Source organism: Peromyscus maniculatus, chromosome X (assembly GCF_049852395.1).
Source record: "Peromyscus maniculatus bairdii isolate BWxNUB_F1_BW_parent chromosome X, HU_Pman_BW_mat_3.1, whole genome shotgun sequence".
In the NCBI taxonomy this organism is placed as follows: domain Eukaryota; kingdom Metazoa; phylum Chordata; class Mammalia; order Rodentia; family Cricetidae; genus Peromyscus; species Peromyscus maniculatus.
The window spans coordinates 74,389,747-74,403,223 of NC_134875.1; the positions used below are offsets into that span (position 1 = coordinate 74,389,747).

General features: G+C 36.6%; 1 protein-coding gene across 1 annotated transcript in view; it reads right to left on the bottom strand.

The window, feature by feature from the left end:
- Apool (apolipoprotein O like) overlaps nucleotides 1–13,477 on the bottom strand; it is a 62,201-nt gene that overhangs the window by 8,240 nt on the left and 40,484 nt on the right. The window contains exons 7-8 of the mRNA XM_006995648.4: nucleotides 6,287–6,400; nucleotides 5,979–6,087 (exon numbers count right to left, since the gene is read on the bottom strand). Coding sequence (XP_006995710.1) covers nucleotides 5,979–6,087; nucleotides 6,287–6,400 — 223 coding nt within the window. The remainder of the gene's footprint in view (nucleotides 1–5,978; nucleotides 6,088–6,286; nucleotides 6,401–13,477) is intronic.

The following is a 13,477-nucleotide window of genomic DNA, read 5'->3' on the forward strand; positions in this document are numbered from 1 at the left end:
CCAGAAAATGCATGACCTGAGAAAAGCTGTTAGAGTTTGAGGCAGATGGGGGGGGGGGAGCCCCTACCTCCAAAGGCAGCTAGCAGAGGTACAGAGCCACAGACAGATAGCTGAAGCTCTGCATCTGGAGGGGAAGGAACAAGCAAATTGAGAATAAGATCAGTGGGGGAAAAAAAACTCTCTGAAGGAGCTATGGAAAAGCTGTTGTAAATGCTTTTGTTTTTCACTGCAAATACAAGCAAATACAAGCCCTGAGGAAAGTTGCTATCAGGAATGCCAGCCTCAATTCATGCTAAGGAGGCAGGTGCGGTTCTGATCCCGGGCCACTGTCGGATAAAGCAGAGACACCTGTTGAAGCCAGCTGAGAAGAGAACAGAAATCTCACAATGTTCTGTAATTGAAAACTTAAAATGCTTGTTCAAATCTCCCATTGCAAAAGCAAAAAACTTGGTTCAAACCTCCCAGGCAAAAACTTCATAAGTGACTTTTGGACCCGGAAAAGAACTATGGGAAATGGAGTCCATAAGCTATCTTCTGACAGTGAGCTGATGAAGAGAAATGCATTCTGGGAAATGTAGCTTTTCAGCTCAGAATAAAATTTCTTCTCAAAGCAATGCTAGAAAGCTTAATCTTGCCTCTTGAGAACTCAGATTAGACAAAAAGCTACCTATAAGAGCAAACAAGCCACTTTAAAATCCTTAAAACAAGGGAAATCAGTTTATATACTGAACATTGTCTTAGCTATGAAGAAACTTAGTGGAAAATAAAAAAGTTCTTTGCCTTTTGAACAAACAACCTGCAATGAATGATTCCTTTGCAAATCTAGTAAGACAAAGAAACAGACATTCCAAAAGAAATGACTGCCTTATAGATGAGAAACAAACTTCAGAAAATCTAGCTGTCTTACGAAATAGAGTTGCTTCACCTGAAAGTTCCTAATAAAAAATAAATACTAAATATCACAGCTGCTAATAACAATAACAAGGGTTAAAGCTAATGAAAAGAAATGATGAAAATGCTTTCTCAGTAAACTAACGAAGGATATGTTTCCTGAAAGAACATCTATGTTCTTGACTCCTTTGAAAAGTAGCAGTTTTGGTAAAAATACTGGGTTAATAAAAATCTATCAAAACATCAGCATTGTTAAAGAACTCATGGAAAATACAGCTTTAAAATTAAGAAGGTAGAAAATTATATCAGAGTCTGAGTGTAAAAAGCAGCTAAATCAATTTTCCTGATATCAAGGTTCCATCTTGCAGTCTGGGGATAGTAGGAGAATAAAGAGGCTTCCAGACTGCTGAAGAGTTTGAGACTATTGAAACTAAGTTTCAGCAATGTTTTCAGAATTGTTGAAAGATGCAGGTCTAGAACCCCATTCCAATTTAGACAACTATCTTCCCCTGTTGGGAAATTGAGTTGCCAGTTAAGCACTTCAGAAACAGAATATTTCTTACAAGGTTTTTCTTTCTTTCTTTTGGGTTTGCGGTAAACTGACATAGCTCTTAATAAAGTTGTTATAAAACATCTGAGATGCATAGCAACAGAAGTCACTCAATCCCAGAGTTAAGAGAGCCATTAAAAAATTACACTCTTGTTTCAGTCTATCAAGAACTTTTGGAATATCAAAGCTGTCTGTAAGCTCTGAACTTTAGAAATGATATGCGTACTTCCTGTCTAGTTAAAAGAATCTTTCTAATAGAGATAGTGATAATAATTAAGAGTAAGATGTTGCTGGAGGGCTTCTCTCCAGCTTCCACCAAGCCCCACAGTCCCACAATCCACTTATAAAGTAATCACTCTGACGCTTATAATACTTATAAACTGTATGGCCGTGGCAGGCTTCTTGCTAACTGTTCTTTTATCTTAACCCATTTTTATAAATCTATACCTTGCCACGTGGCTGGTGGCTTACCGGCGTCTTTACATGCTGCTTGTCCTGGCGGTGGCTACAGTGTCTCTCCCCTTCTTCCTGTTTCCCCAATTCTCCTCTCTCCTTGTCCCGCCTATACTTCCTGCCTGGTCACTGGCCATCAGTGTTTTATTTATATAGAATGATATCCACAGCAGTAAGAAGTAGAAAAATTAAATCTTTAGGTGTTTGCTAAGTTAGATATATGCTAATAGTAGCCCTATATAAGTTTGTAAAATAGATCTATAGAGTTTCTTTAAGGATATAAGCTTGCAAGGAGTATCTAAGGTTGTCTTAAGACATGTAGCAACAAGCTTGTAAGAAGATGCTAGTTGTAAAAGATGAATATAAGAGGTAAATGAGAAATATATCCGTTAAAGTAGTTCTATAGTTTCCTTAAGGAGTATAAATAAGTAGATGTTAATGTTATATATGAGTTTGTAAAAACGTGTAAATGTTGAATATGAGTCTAAATGCTTTGCAAGGTATGTTATATGAATTTGTAAAAAAGTGTAAATGTTGAGTGTGAATCTATGCTTAATGTACATGGTAAAAAAAAAAAACAAAAAACCTAAGATACAGAAGTTAGTGTCCTAGTAGACTGCAAAGCAGGCAGTCTGAATGGTTTCAAAGCTCCAGAAGCCACTAAGAAGCTAAAATGGTGGATGCCAGAACAAGCACAAGGCATCTGCAGCTGAGTTCCATGGAAAATCAACGCAACACAGAGAAACCTGAGCTAACAGCCAAAATGGTGCAGTTTAAAATATTACTGTAACTAAAAAAGTCTCTGGCTTGAGAATGAAAGTTGTAGAGATGCTTGTTTGAACTAAAATTGTTAACTGCAAAATTTTGGTTGTAAAACGTCTCTTCATATTTGGAAGTGAAAGTCTGATACCAGAATTTACTTTTTTGAACTTTTTGAACTTAAAAAAAATGAGATAAAACTACAAAGATTTTTGTTATGGATTTCTTCCTATTTGGAAGACTCATACCAGAATCTATTATTTGAATTTTGGGACTTAAGAAATGAAATGAACAATAGTGATTTCATTGCAATGGGACAATTTTGAATTTACTTATAGTAATGACCTGGGAACTGTTTTCTGGAATTATTTGTGTTAAAAATGGAACTGTATTGGCCGGGCGGTGGTGGCACACGCCTTTAATCCCAGCACTCGGGAGGCAGAGGCAGGTGGATCTCTGTGAGTTCGAGGCCAGCCTGGACTACCAAGTGAGTCCCAGAAAAGGCACAAAGCTACACAGAGAAACCCTGTCTCAAAAAAAAAAAATGGAACTGTTTAAATGAAGAAATTTGTTGTTTCTACCCAGACTCAAGATGCAGTTTTGTGCATGCATATATGCTTTATTAACTGATTCATGAATTGTTTTGTGTTAAAAATGGAACTGTTTTATGGAAATGTTTATGTAAAAGTGGAATTACTGATGGAACTGGTTTTGTGTTACAAATGGAACTGTTTAAATGGAAAAGTTTGGGTTTTCTAACTAGGCTTGAGATTTTGCTTAAAGAATTATAAAGAAAAAGTAGAGTTAATATTCCTTACTCTATTTAATTTATTTAATTTAATTAAATTATTTGAGTAGATTAATGTTTTTATTAAGAAATGCAAATGGGGTATACTAAGAGACTACTTTTAAAGTGTAAAGAGTTTTATTAAGAAACTGCTTTTGGATGTTTTGTTAAAAGTTTTCAAAGTGTTAATGGTTAGACTGAGAATATTGCATTTTAGTATGGGTTTGTAGGAATTGTGTAAGTTTGGGTTTTTCTAACTAGATTTGAGATTGTTTAAAAAATTATAGAGAAAAGGAGGAGTTATGAGTGAATTAAGATTTCAAGTATGTTTGTAGAAATTATGTTTAACCTGTTGATATTAATGCACCCTGGTTTCATGGAGTTAAGGAAATATTTAAGTTTGATATGAATACATCAGAAGTTTTTCCTGTTTTGTTAGCAAGAAATTTCAAATGGTTCTATTAAGACTTAAAGTTTTAAGACTGAGAAAATTGTAACTATATATAGTACCATATATGTTAATTCAAATGGTTAAGAGTTTGCTTTGAGTTGTAAGATTGGGAGAATTGTGACTATATATAGCAATATTTATGATAACCTGTTACTGGTAATTATGAAATGCAGGATTCTTTAAGTTTGCAATTGCATTAAGAGTTTTTGGTTTAGAAAAAAAAGACTGCTATAGTCACCTTGGACCTAATCCAAAAGAGAAATGCCATCTTTATCATCCTCTACTCCCATACTGGGAGGTGTAACAGCTACAGAGATTGCTATAAGCCATTAATAATGAGTTATTTTTTATATATTAAGAAAGGGGAACCTGTGGGAGCCTGTTTTCAGGTTCCTCGTGGCTTTACTCAGCAGGTCCACATAGAGGATGATTAGGACCACAGGCCTGAGTGCAGGTGTCTGAGATGGTCTGCATATGGCTATGCTGGGGGGAGGTCTTTTGCTCCACCCCTTGGCATCTCTTTAAATACCTTGGGGCAGAGACAGGGCTCCTTGGAATAAGTTCTAGGCCCTCTGAGGCTATTCTTTATTTTCTATCTGTTTATCTCCACAATCTAAATCCTTCTATCTACTATTTCCTGCTGCTCGCACTCAAGAAAACTCTATGGAACTGTGGGGTTGGTGGGTAAACGCCCTGCAACCAAGATAGTTGGGAATAGAAAAATGACTGCATATATTATATCCTTTGTAAATATGTTCAACTGTAGGTTACTCAGAGAAAGTCTAAAAATTGTATAACTTGTCTTTATTAGAATGGAAAGACAGAAAAACATTCAAATCAGGTTTTGCTATTTGGTGACAACTCTTCTTGGTCACATACTATTGTTATCAGCATCTTGCAATTTTGAACAGGGTCTTAGAATGTAGCCCAGACTAGTGTAGGAACTCATTAGATAAGCAAGCGCCCACACTGGCTTCTAATTCCCAGGTCTTCTGTTTCATTTTCCCAACTGCTTAAATTATAGGCATGACCCATGACCTTTCACCAGATGGAGATTGAGAGAGGAGCAAGAGGAAGAGGAAATTAGACACTAAATTCTGGTTTTAAATTAGAAGGACTAGATACAATGGGAAGAGGTTGGACTGTAGCATCAGGAAAATGAGCTAGAAATATGGCTCTGCTACTGACAAGTTATATAATTTGAAAAAAAAAACTGTTTCCATCATGAAATGGGAAAAATTATCAATACATCAGAGATGGGGTTTTGTTTTGCTTTGTATTGCTGGTTGAATACAATATTTAAAGGACTCTATATCATAGTACATGCTTTATGAAGGGTATATAACTACTATTTTTACTTTTCTACCTCTGAACCTGGTATCTTTCCTTTGCAATGAGGCAGCTTATGGGTTGAATCATTCACATTGTATAGAAAGGCAATCTCTGCAAATCTGTGACAGACATGATTATGTGAATAGACTGTCAAAGTGGTTGTAAACATTTGGCTACATTCTTTTTGATCATTGGTAGGATTTCTTTAGAAAGTATAACTATCACTCTTTGGTCCCACAAAATATTAATTGTCAATAATGAATACTAGCAAAGTTGTAACAGTGCTACAAGTACTACTTCATGCTTCACTTTCTCCTGGTACCTGAATTTAATAAAACCACAGACAGTGGAAACCAAGACTGACAGGAGACTGGCAGGTAAATAGCATGAGAAATAGGAGCTGATCCGCTTTATGTAGGTGTGACTCATACCTGTCAGTTGATAAAATCCTGAAAGGTACACTTTCCTCCTCCTGATAAAATAGCTCACATTTATAAAGTGATATTAAATGTTTCACTCAATCACACTGACAGTACTACTCTAGACCCACACATGTGGAGACTTGTATTATAGCTACATGGTGATTTAAAAAGAAAAATCTCAGGCATCTAGGTCCCTCATAACCAAAAACGAAATTCAAAGCACACATAAGAGGGAGAAAACATTCAGGAAAACATGTAAGTTCAAAGTATCAACTATAATGTTCTAAAATTATTTAATAAAAATGAAAACAAAATTAAAAATTCCAAACAAACCTGCAGTTGATTCCGATTTCATCGTCGTTTCAGAGGCAAGATCTTTTGGAAAAGTCACTGAATGTTTTAGGTTAGGCGTTTTAGCATGTACTTCATCAGACTTTCCTACCTGTTTAGCAAAAACAGACATTTTCTTCAGAAGCAAATGATTTTACTAAAAGAATATAAAATTATACTATACCAAGTTATTTTGGGCCTTTCATTTATTTCCATTTTCTCTTTGACATCTCTGTAGTATTATCAATACGAGTCAATGCTTACTCAAACCAAAATTAAATGACTACATTTTTGGTTTATTTAAAGTCTACCTTAGTTTCTTCCTTTGGTTCAGGGAGTGACTCTTTTTCGCTGCTTTTTGTCCACAATGACTTAATGGCTTGAAAAATTTGCTGGCTTGTAGTATATGCCTTTTTCCCAGTAATCTAACAAAGAAAAAGGGAGAAAAGTAACATTTTTAAAAGTTAAAAACTTTTCAATTCAGATCAGGTATTTGATATGAACACCTAGGTTGCAATCAACAATAAAAATATCAATGTCTAGTTCACATAAAATAAAGCAGTATTTTCAAAATTGTATATGAAAAATGATTAGCTTCCTATAAAGGGCTAACAAATACATAATTCCTTTCATAATATAACATCAATTTAAATTATGCTTATTTAATTTTTTTTTTTTTTTGGTTTTTCAAGACAGGGTTTCTCTGTGTAGTTTTGGTGCCTGTCCTGGATCTCACTCTATAGACCAGGCTGGCCTCGAACTCACAGAGATCCGCCTGGCTCTGCTTCCCGAGTGCTGGGATGAAAGGCACGTGCCACCACCACCCAGCTATTTTAATAATTTTTATAGTGTTAAGAATGAACTCTGGGCCTTGCACATAGCACTCTAAGGAGCCACACCTCAGTCCCTATTTTATTATTTTAAAATATTTTTTCGCCGGGCATTGGTGGCGCACGCCTTTAATCCCAGCACTCGGGAGGCAGAGGCAGGCGGATCTCTGTGAGTTCGAGGCCAGCCTGGGCTACCAAGTGAGCTCCAGGAAAGGCGCAAAGCTACACAGAGAAACCCTGTCTCGAAAAACCAAAAAAAAAAAAAATATATTTTTTCAACTTTATAGAGGCAGTACAAATAAAAATTCTACTTAAGGTAAACAACATAATACTTTGGTATACATATACTTTTTTTTATTCACTCCTATAGCCAAGCTTACCAACATAGGTATCAGCTCATGTAGTTACCTTTCATATATCTGGGATGAAAACACTTAAGATCAACTTCCTCTGCAAATTTCAGGTAGTCAATATATACATTTACTATAATTGCCCTGCTATAGAAAGACCTCATGAACTTTTTTGTCTCCTAACATTTTGTCCTATAACTTTCAGTATATCCAAACATCTCACTTCCCCATTTCCTTCCATTGCCAGCCCCCAGCAACCAGTAATTTGCAATTTGCTTTTCTGTTTTAACCTCTCTAGATTCCACGTGTATGACACCACTCAAGATTCTTCATTCTGTGTCCTGCCATTTCTGATCTGGCCAGGTGGCTCCTATTAGAGGACTTTAAGTGAAAATTGCATCTACAAATTTTAGGAAGAAATATTTTGAGAAAATAAACAGAAGCCGGGCGGTGGTGGGGCACGCCTTTAATCCCAGCACTCGGGAGGCAGAGGCAGGCGGATCTCTGTGAGTTCAAGGCCAGCCTGGGCTACCAAACGAGTTCCAGGAAAAGGCACAAAGCTACACAGAGAAACCCTGTCTTGAGAAAATAAAGAGAAGAGAGAGAGAGAGAGAGAGAGAGAGAGAGAGAGAGAGAGAGAGAGAGAGAGAGAGAGAGAGAGAGAGAGAATGAGAATAAACAGATAACTGAGAAAAATGAGGTTTCTAAGATGCAATGACTGTTTTAACCTTTATGGATCTTTCTCCATTCACTGAGAAATAAAAGACATCAATTAATTTTTTAAGAGACTGACATTCGTTTCTGATAGAAAGATAGCTGGGAGTGACGTCACCTGTCTAGAAGATCCCGAGTTCCATGTTCGTCAGTCTGGGTTAATTTCTACTAAGAGCATTTTCCCTTTGAATATCTTTTGGTTCCTTCTTAATTTTCCCCATTCTTCCTCACGATTACAGTATACAACTACTAAGATTTAATAGAGAACTTTACAAAATTACACTTTTGACAAACGTGTGTATTTTTTAAGCAATTTTTTATTCTTCAAATTAAAAAAATTATTGTTTTTATTAATTGCATACTATCACTTGAAAAATTTAAGCAATTCAGGGTTGGAAATAAAACCCTATGGTAGAGTCTTGTCTAACATGGATGAGGCTCTATACTCATTCCACAGCATAGGGAAAAAAAGAAATAATACAGCATGAAAACAGGTATAAACGATGAAATTAGCATCCTATTCCTTATACATACAACTAGGTCATTCACAGTTGCAGTATTTTCTCAGAATAAATTCCTAGAAGTGAAATTTCTGGATTAAGAATCATTCTAATTTGGTTTTTGTAAGATGTTATATTGTCAAAAAGTTAGCAATAAACAGCAACAATTTACACTTCCACCACATACATACTTTGGTTTTCTCACTCTTATTAGCTAACAGCAAAATTATTATTCCTTTAAGTCTTTATGAAGCTGAAAGACAAAAAATGAGCATTTATGGATGTGTACGCTCATTATAGGAGTACTTGTCTAACGTACATGATGCTTTATCCACAACACTGTTAAAAAAAATAAAAATTCCCCCAGTATCAAAATATACATGATCTCTTAAATTGACATTTATGCAACTGCTTGTAGTAGAATATTATTTTAAGGTGTGTTATGTTTGTTTATGTTGCATTTGTTTAACTCTGTGAAGCTTTGTTACTGTGCCTGTCTAAAACACCTGATGGTCTAATAAAGAGCTGAACAGCCAATGGCGAGGCATTAGAAAGGATAGGTGGGGTTGGCAGGCAGAGAGAATATATAGAAGGAGAAATCTGGGAGAAAAAAGGAAGAAGTAAGTAGCCAGAGAAGGAGGAGGACATCAGGGGCCAGCTACTCAGCTACACAGCAAGCCATGGAGCAAGAATAAAATTTACAGTAGTAAGAGAACGGGAAAAGCCCAGAGGCAACAGACAGACAGGTAATTTAAGTTAAGGAAAGCTGGCTAGAAACAAGCTAAGGTGGGCATTCATAATTAAGAATAAGACTCTGTGTGTGATTTATTTGGGAGCTGGGTGGCACGCCCCCCCCCCCCAAAGAGTAAAAAAAAAAAAAAAACAACCAACAACTGCAGATAAAAACTTAGTATCTTTGGTTAGGCCATTTATACATCTTATACTGTCTACTGCCTATCTGTATACTTTTTCTACTTTTCTAAAGAGTACTCATCTCTTTATTATTTTTATATGAGTTCTTAATATATTCAGGATGTTAACTTTTGTTGTATACATTACAAATAGTTTTTCCATTTTTTTTCATTTATTTATTAAGCTTTGTATGTGGCTTACTGTAATCATTTTATATAGTGAAATGTATCATTTTTCCTCTGATGGCTTCAAGATTGTGGTTTACTTAAGATGTAACTTATTTAAAAATAGTTAAAATATACCTCTCTTTTTCCTCTTACATTTTAAATACCATTTCATTTTATGAGTAGGCCTTTATTCCATCTAGGATTTATTTATACTTGATACATAGTAAAGCTCTTCAGTATCCCAACACATTCTTTTCTTTTCTATTTTTCTATTTTTAATTTTCTACTCACTCCACATACTATCCATAGATACCCCCTCCTCCCATCCCCCAGCCCTCTTTTCCAAGCCACCCTGCATCCCCACATCCCCCAAATTGAGGTCTCCCATGGGGAGTCAGAAGAGCCCAGCATACTGAGCCTAGGCAGGTCCAAGCCCCTTCCCACTGCACCAAGGCTGTGCAAAGCACCAGGTTCCAGAAGCCTGCCCATAGACCAGGGACAGATCCTGATCCCCCTGCCTGGTGCCCCCCAAACAGTTTGAGCCAAACAACCATCTTCCGTATCCAGAGGGCCTAGTCCAGTCCCATGGGGTCTCCACAGACACCAGTCCACAGTTCATGGGCTTCCACTAGTGTGGCCAGTCATCTCTGCACGTCCTCCCATCATGATCTCGATGTCCCTCGCCTGCAGTATCTCTCCTCTCATCAATTGGATTCCAGGACCTCAGCCTGGTGCCTGGCAGTGAATCTCTGTATCTGCCTCCATCAGTTATTGGACAAAGGCTCTATGTTGACAGCTAGGTTATTTGCTAGGTTTGTTACTAGAGTAGACCAGTCCAGGCACCCTCTGGACCACTGCCAGAAGAGCAAGGTGGGGTCAACCTTGTTGATTCCTGAGAGTCTCCCCAGAACCCTGTCTCTTCCTATTCCCATGATGTCCTCATCTGTCATGGTATCTTCCTCCCTACCCTCCCACTCTGTCCCTGTTCCAGCTTGACCCTTCCATTTCCCTAAGTTTTCTTCCCCCACTCCTTTCCCTCTGCCACCCCCCACACCTAGTCCACTCATATAGATCTCATCCACTTCTCCTTCACAGGGTCATCTATGTGTCCCTCAGAGGGTCTTTCCATGTTAGCTAGCCTCTCTGGAGTTGTGGGTTGCAGTCTGGCCATCCCTTCCCTCACATTTAGTATCCACTTATTAATGAGTACATACTATGTTTGTCCTTCTGAGTCTGGATTACCTCACTCAAGATGATATTTTCTAGTTCCATCCATTTGCCTGCAAATTTCATGATATCATTGTTTTTTATTGCTGAGTAGTACTCCATTGTGTATATGTGCCATATTTTCTTTATCCATTATTTAGTTGAGGGGCATCTAGGTTGTTTCCAGGTTCTTGCTATTATGAATAATGCTGATATGAACATAGTTGAGCATGTGTCCTTGTGGTAAGATTGAGCATTCCTTGGGTATATGCCCAAGTGTGGTATAACTGGGTCTTGAGGAAGACTTATTCCCAATTTTCTGAGATGTCACCATAGTGATTTCCAGAGTGGTTGTACAAGTTTGCATTCCCACCAAAAATGGAGGAGTGTTCCCCTTGCTCCACATCCTCTCCAACATAAGCTGTCTTCAGTATTTTTGATCTTAGCCATTCTGACAGGTGTAAGATGGTATCTCAGAGTTGCTTTGATTTGCATTTCCCTGATGACTAAGGATGTAAACCTTTTTTTTCAAGACAGGGTTTCTCTGTAGCTTTGGAGTCTGTCCTGGACTAACTCTGTAGACCAGGCTGGCCTCGAATTCACAGAGATCCGCCTGGCTCTGCCTCCCAAGTGCTGGGATTAAAGGCGTGCACCACCACTGCCTGCCCAACACATTCTTAAATAATGCATCCTTCCTTTATATACTAATGTAAAGTACCATCATTACCATATAGCAGTCTTTACCCCTGTTAAATGACATATTTAACATATTTTGAGGTAATTTTCTAATCACAAAGTTAATAAAGCTCAGTTAACTTTAAGTTTTACAAATAAAAGTTTATTCCTAGATGCTTTACAAAGTCCAAAGACAGACTACTTGGTTAATTTTTATATAAAGTTAATGATGAAATACTGTAAAGAAAATGTTTGAAAAAACAATAGTGTCATACTAAGTGAGACTTTCATTCACCTACTGTCTGGACTGTCACTTGTTTTGAAAGCTGACAACCCTTTCCTTCCAAAAAGAAAAATACTTACAATAGAAAAGCTCTTATCTGATATCCTTGTAAGGAGACTTGTCTGAGTAGCCACAGAGTTTCTAAAATTTATTTTATTTACTTCTTTTTAATTATCATTATTTTAAGTGTGTGAATGTTTTGCCTGCATATACATATGTGCAGCATATGCATGGCTGTCACTTGTGCAGAAGAGGGCATTAGACTCCCTAGAACTGGAGGTACAGATGGTTATGAGCCACTGTGTGGGTGCTGGGAACTGACCCTGGGTCCTCTGAAGAGCACCAAGTACTCTTAACCACTGAGCCACCTCTCCAGTCCAAGTGAAAGGTTTATTTTATAGTAAAAAATACTTGCAGAATTTTGAATACTGATCACTAGTGGTTACTTTCAATATAAAATACATCTTTTCCAAATTGCCTTGCAAAATTTCCTCCATGATAAGTTTCCTAAACACAATTGCTTTCAAGTATATCATGTCCTTTGACCATATTCACTCCCAATTCCTTCTTCCTTTGAGTCTTCTTCCTTCCATTAGTCTCCTTTATGCTTTCATGTCATATATTTGTGCACATAGATACATTTCCATATCACATTCATGTGTGTGTGCTTTTATGCATCAATATGTAAATTAGGAACCATAAATGAGAGAAAAGATTCAATATTTGTCTTTCTGAATCTAGCTTATTTCACATAATATGATGACTTCTTTTGCAAGTTGACTCACAGTCTTACGTTTACTTTTTCTATAAGTTTCTATACCAGTTTCATTTGAAACTAAACAATTTAAGTACAACATGACAGACAAAATATGAGTTAAAATATGTTTTTAGGAAAACTGACTTAAATGCATTAGAAAGATTTGAAACTGAATGTTTAAAATATAACTTCTTTAAGATTAGCCATTGAAAAAGCTGGGAGACACATCCACATGCACACACATATAAAATTGAGGTGGATTCTGCAACCATGTTTATTCAAATGATTTTCCCTATTTGAAAGAAACTAATAGAAAATGGAAATGTAATTTTTAAATATATATTATTATTGTAAGAAAGATGTCAAAGATCTTAACAAAAAACCCTAATATCTAGTGAACAACCTTCCTTTAAAATAGTGAAAAGGAGGTGGGGTTACAGGACATGGTTCAGTCAGTATAGTGTTTGCTTTGCAAGCAAAGAACCTTAGTTCAATGCTCATAACCAAGATAAAAATGTCCAGTGTGATAGTGTCTAATTATAATCTGAGATCTGGAGAAGCAGAAGCATGATGATCCTTGGAACTAACTGGCAAGCTGATCTAGCCTAATTGGTGAGCTCCAGGCCAATGAGATACCCTACCTCAAAGGAGGTATATAGTGTTCCTGAGGATGGTACACAAGGCTGTCCTACAGCCTTCACATGTACATGCTTACATATGTGCACGTATATACATGAACACCTACCTGTGTACACACATGCATGGATATGTACACACAAACATTTGAAACAATCAAGTAGAGAAAATAGACATAGTACAATTTGAATTAAAATTTCAGATATATATTGCTTTCAATTTTTCAGGTAATTGCTATGTACCAGTCCTGGTAATACAAAATAAACAGAATGTATTATATACAAACATTTTTTCCATACAATTTTAGATAGTGTAGGAGTCATAGACTTTCTGAGTCCTATCATGGATTTTAGATCAAAAAGCCATATTTTATCTATTTACTTATCTTATATATGTACATATATGTATATTCTAATCTGACAAAATTTCAAAAAAGCAAGAGTTGCATTGTTAGAAATTTTGGTGATTTACT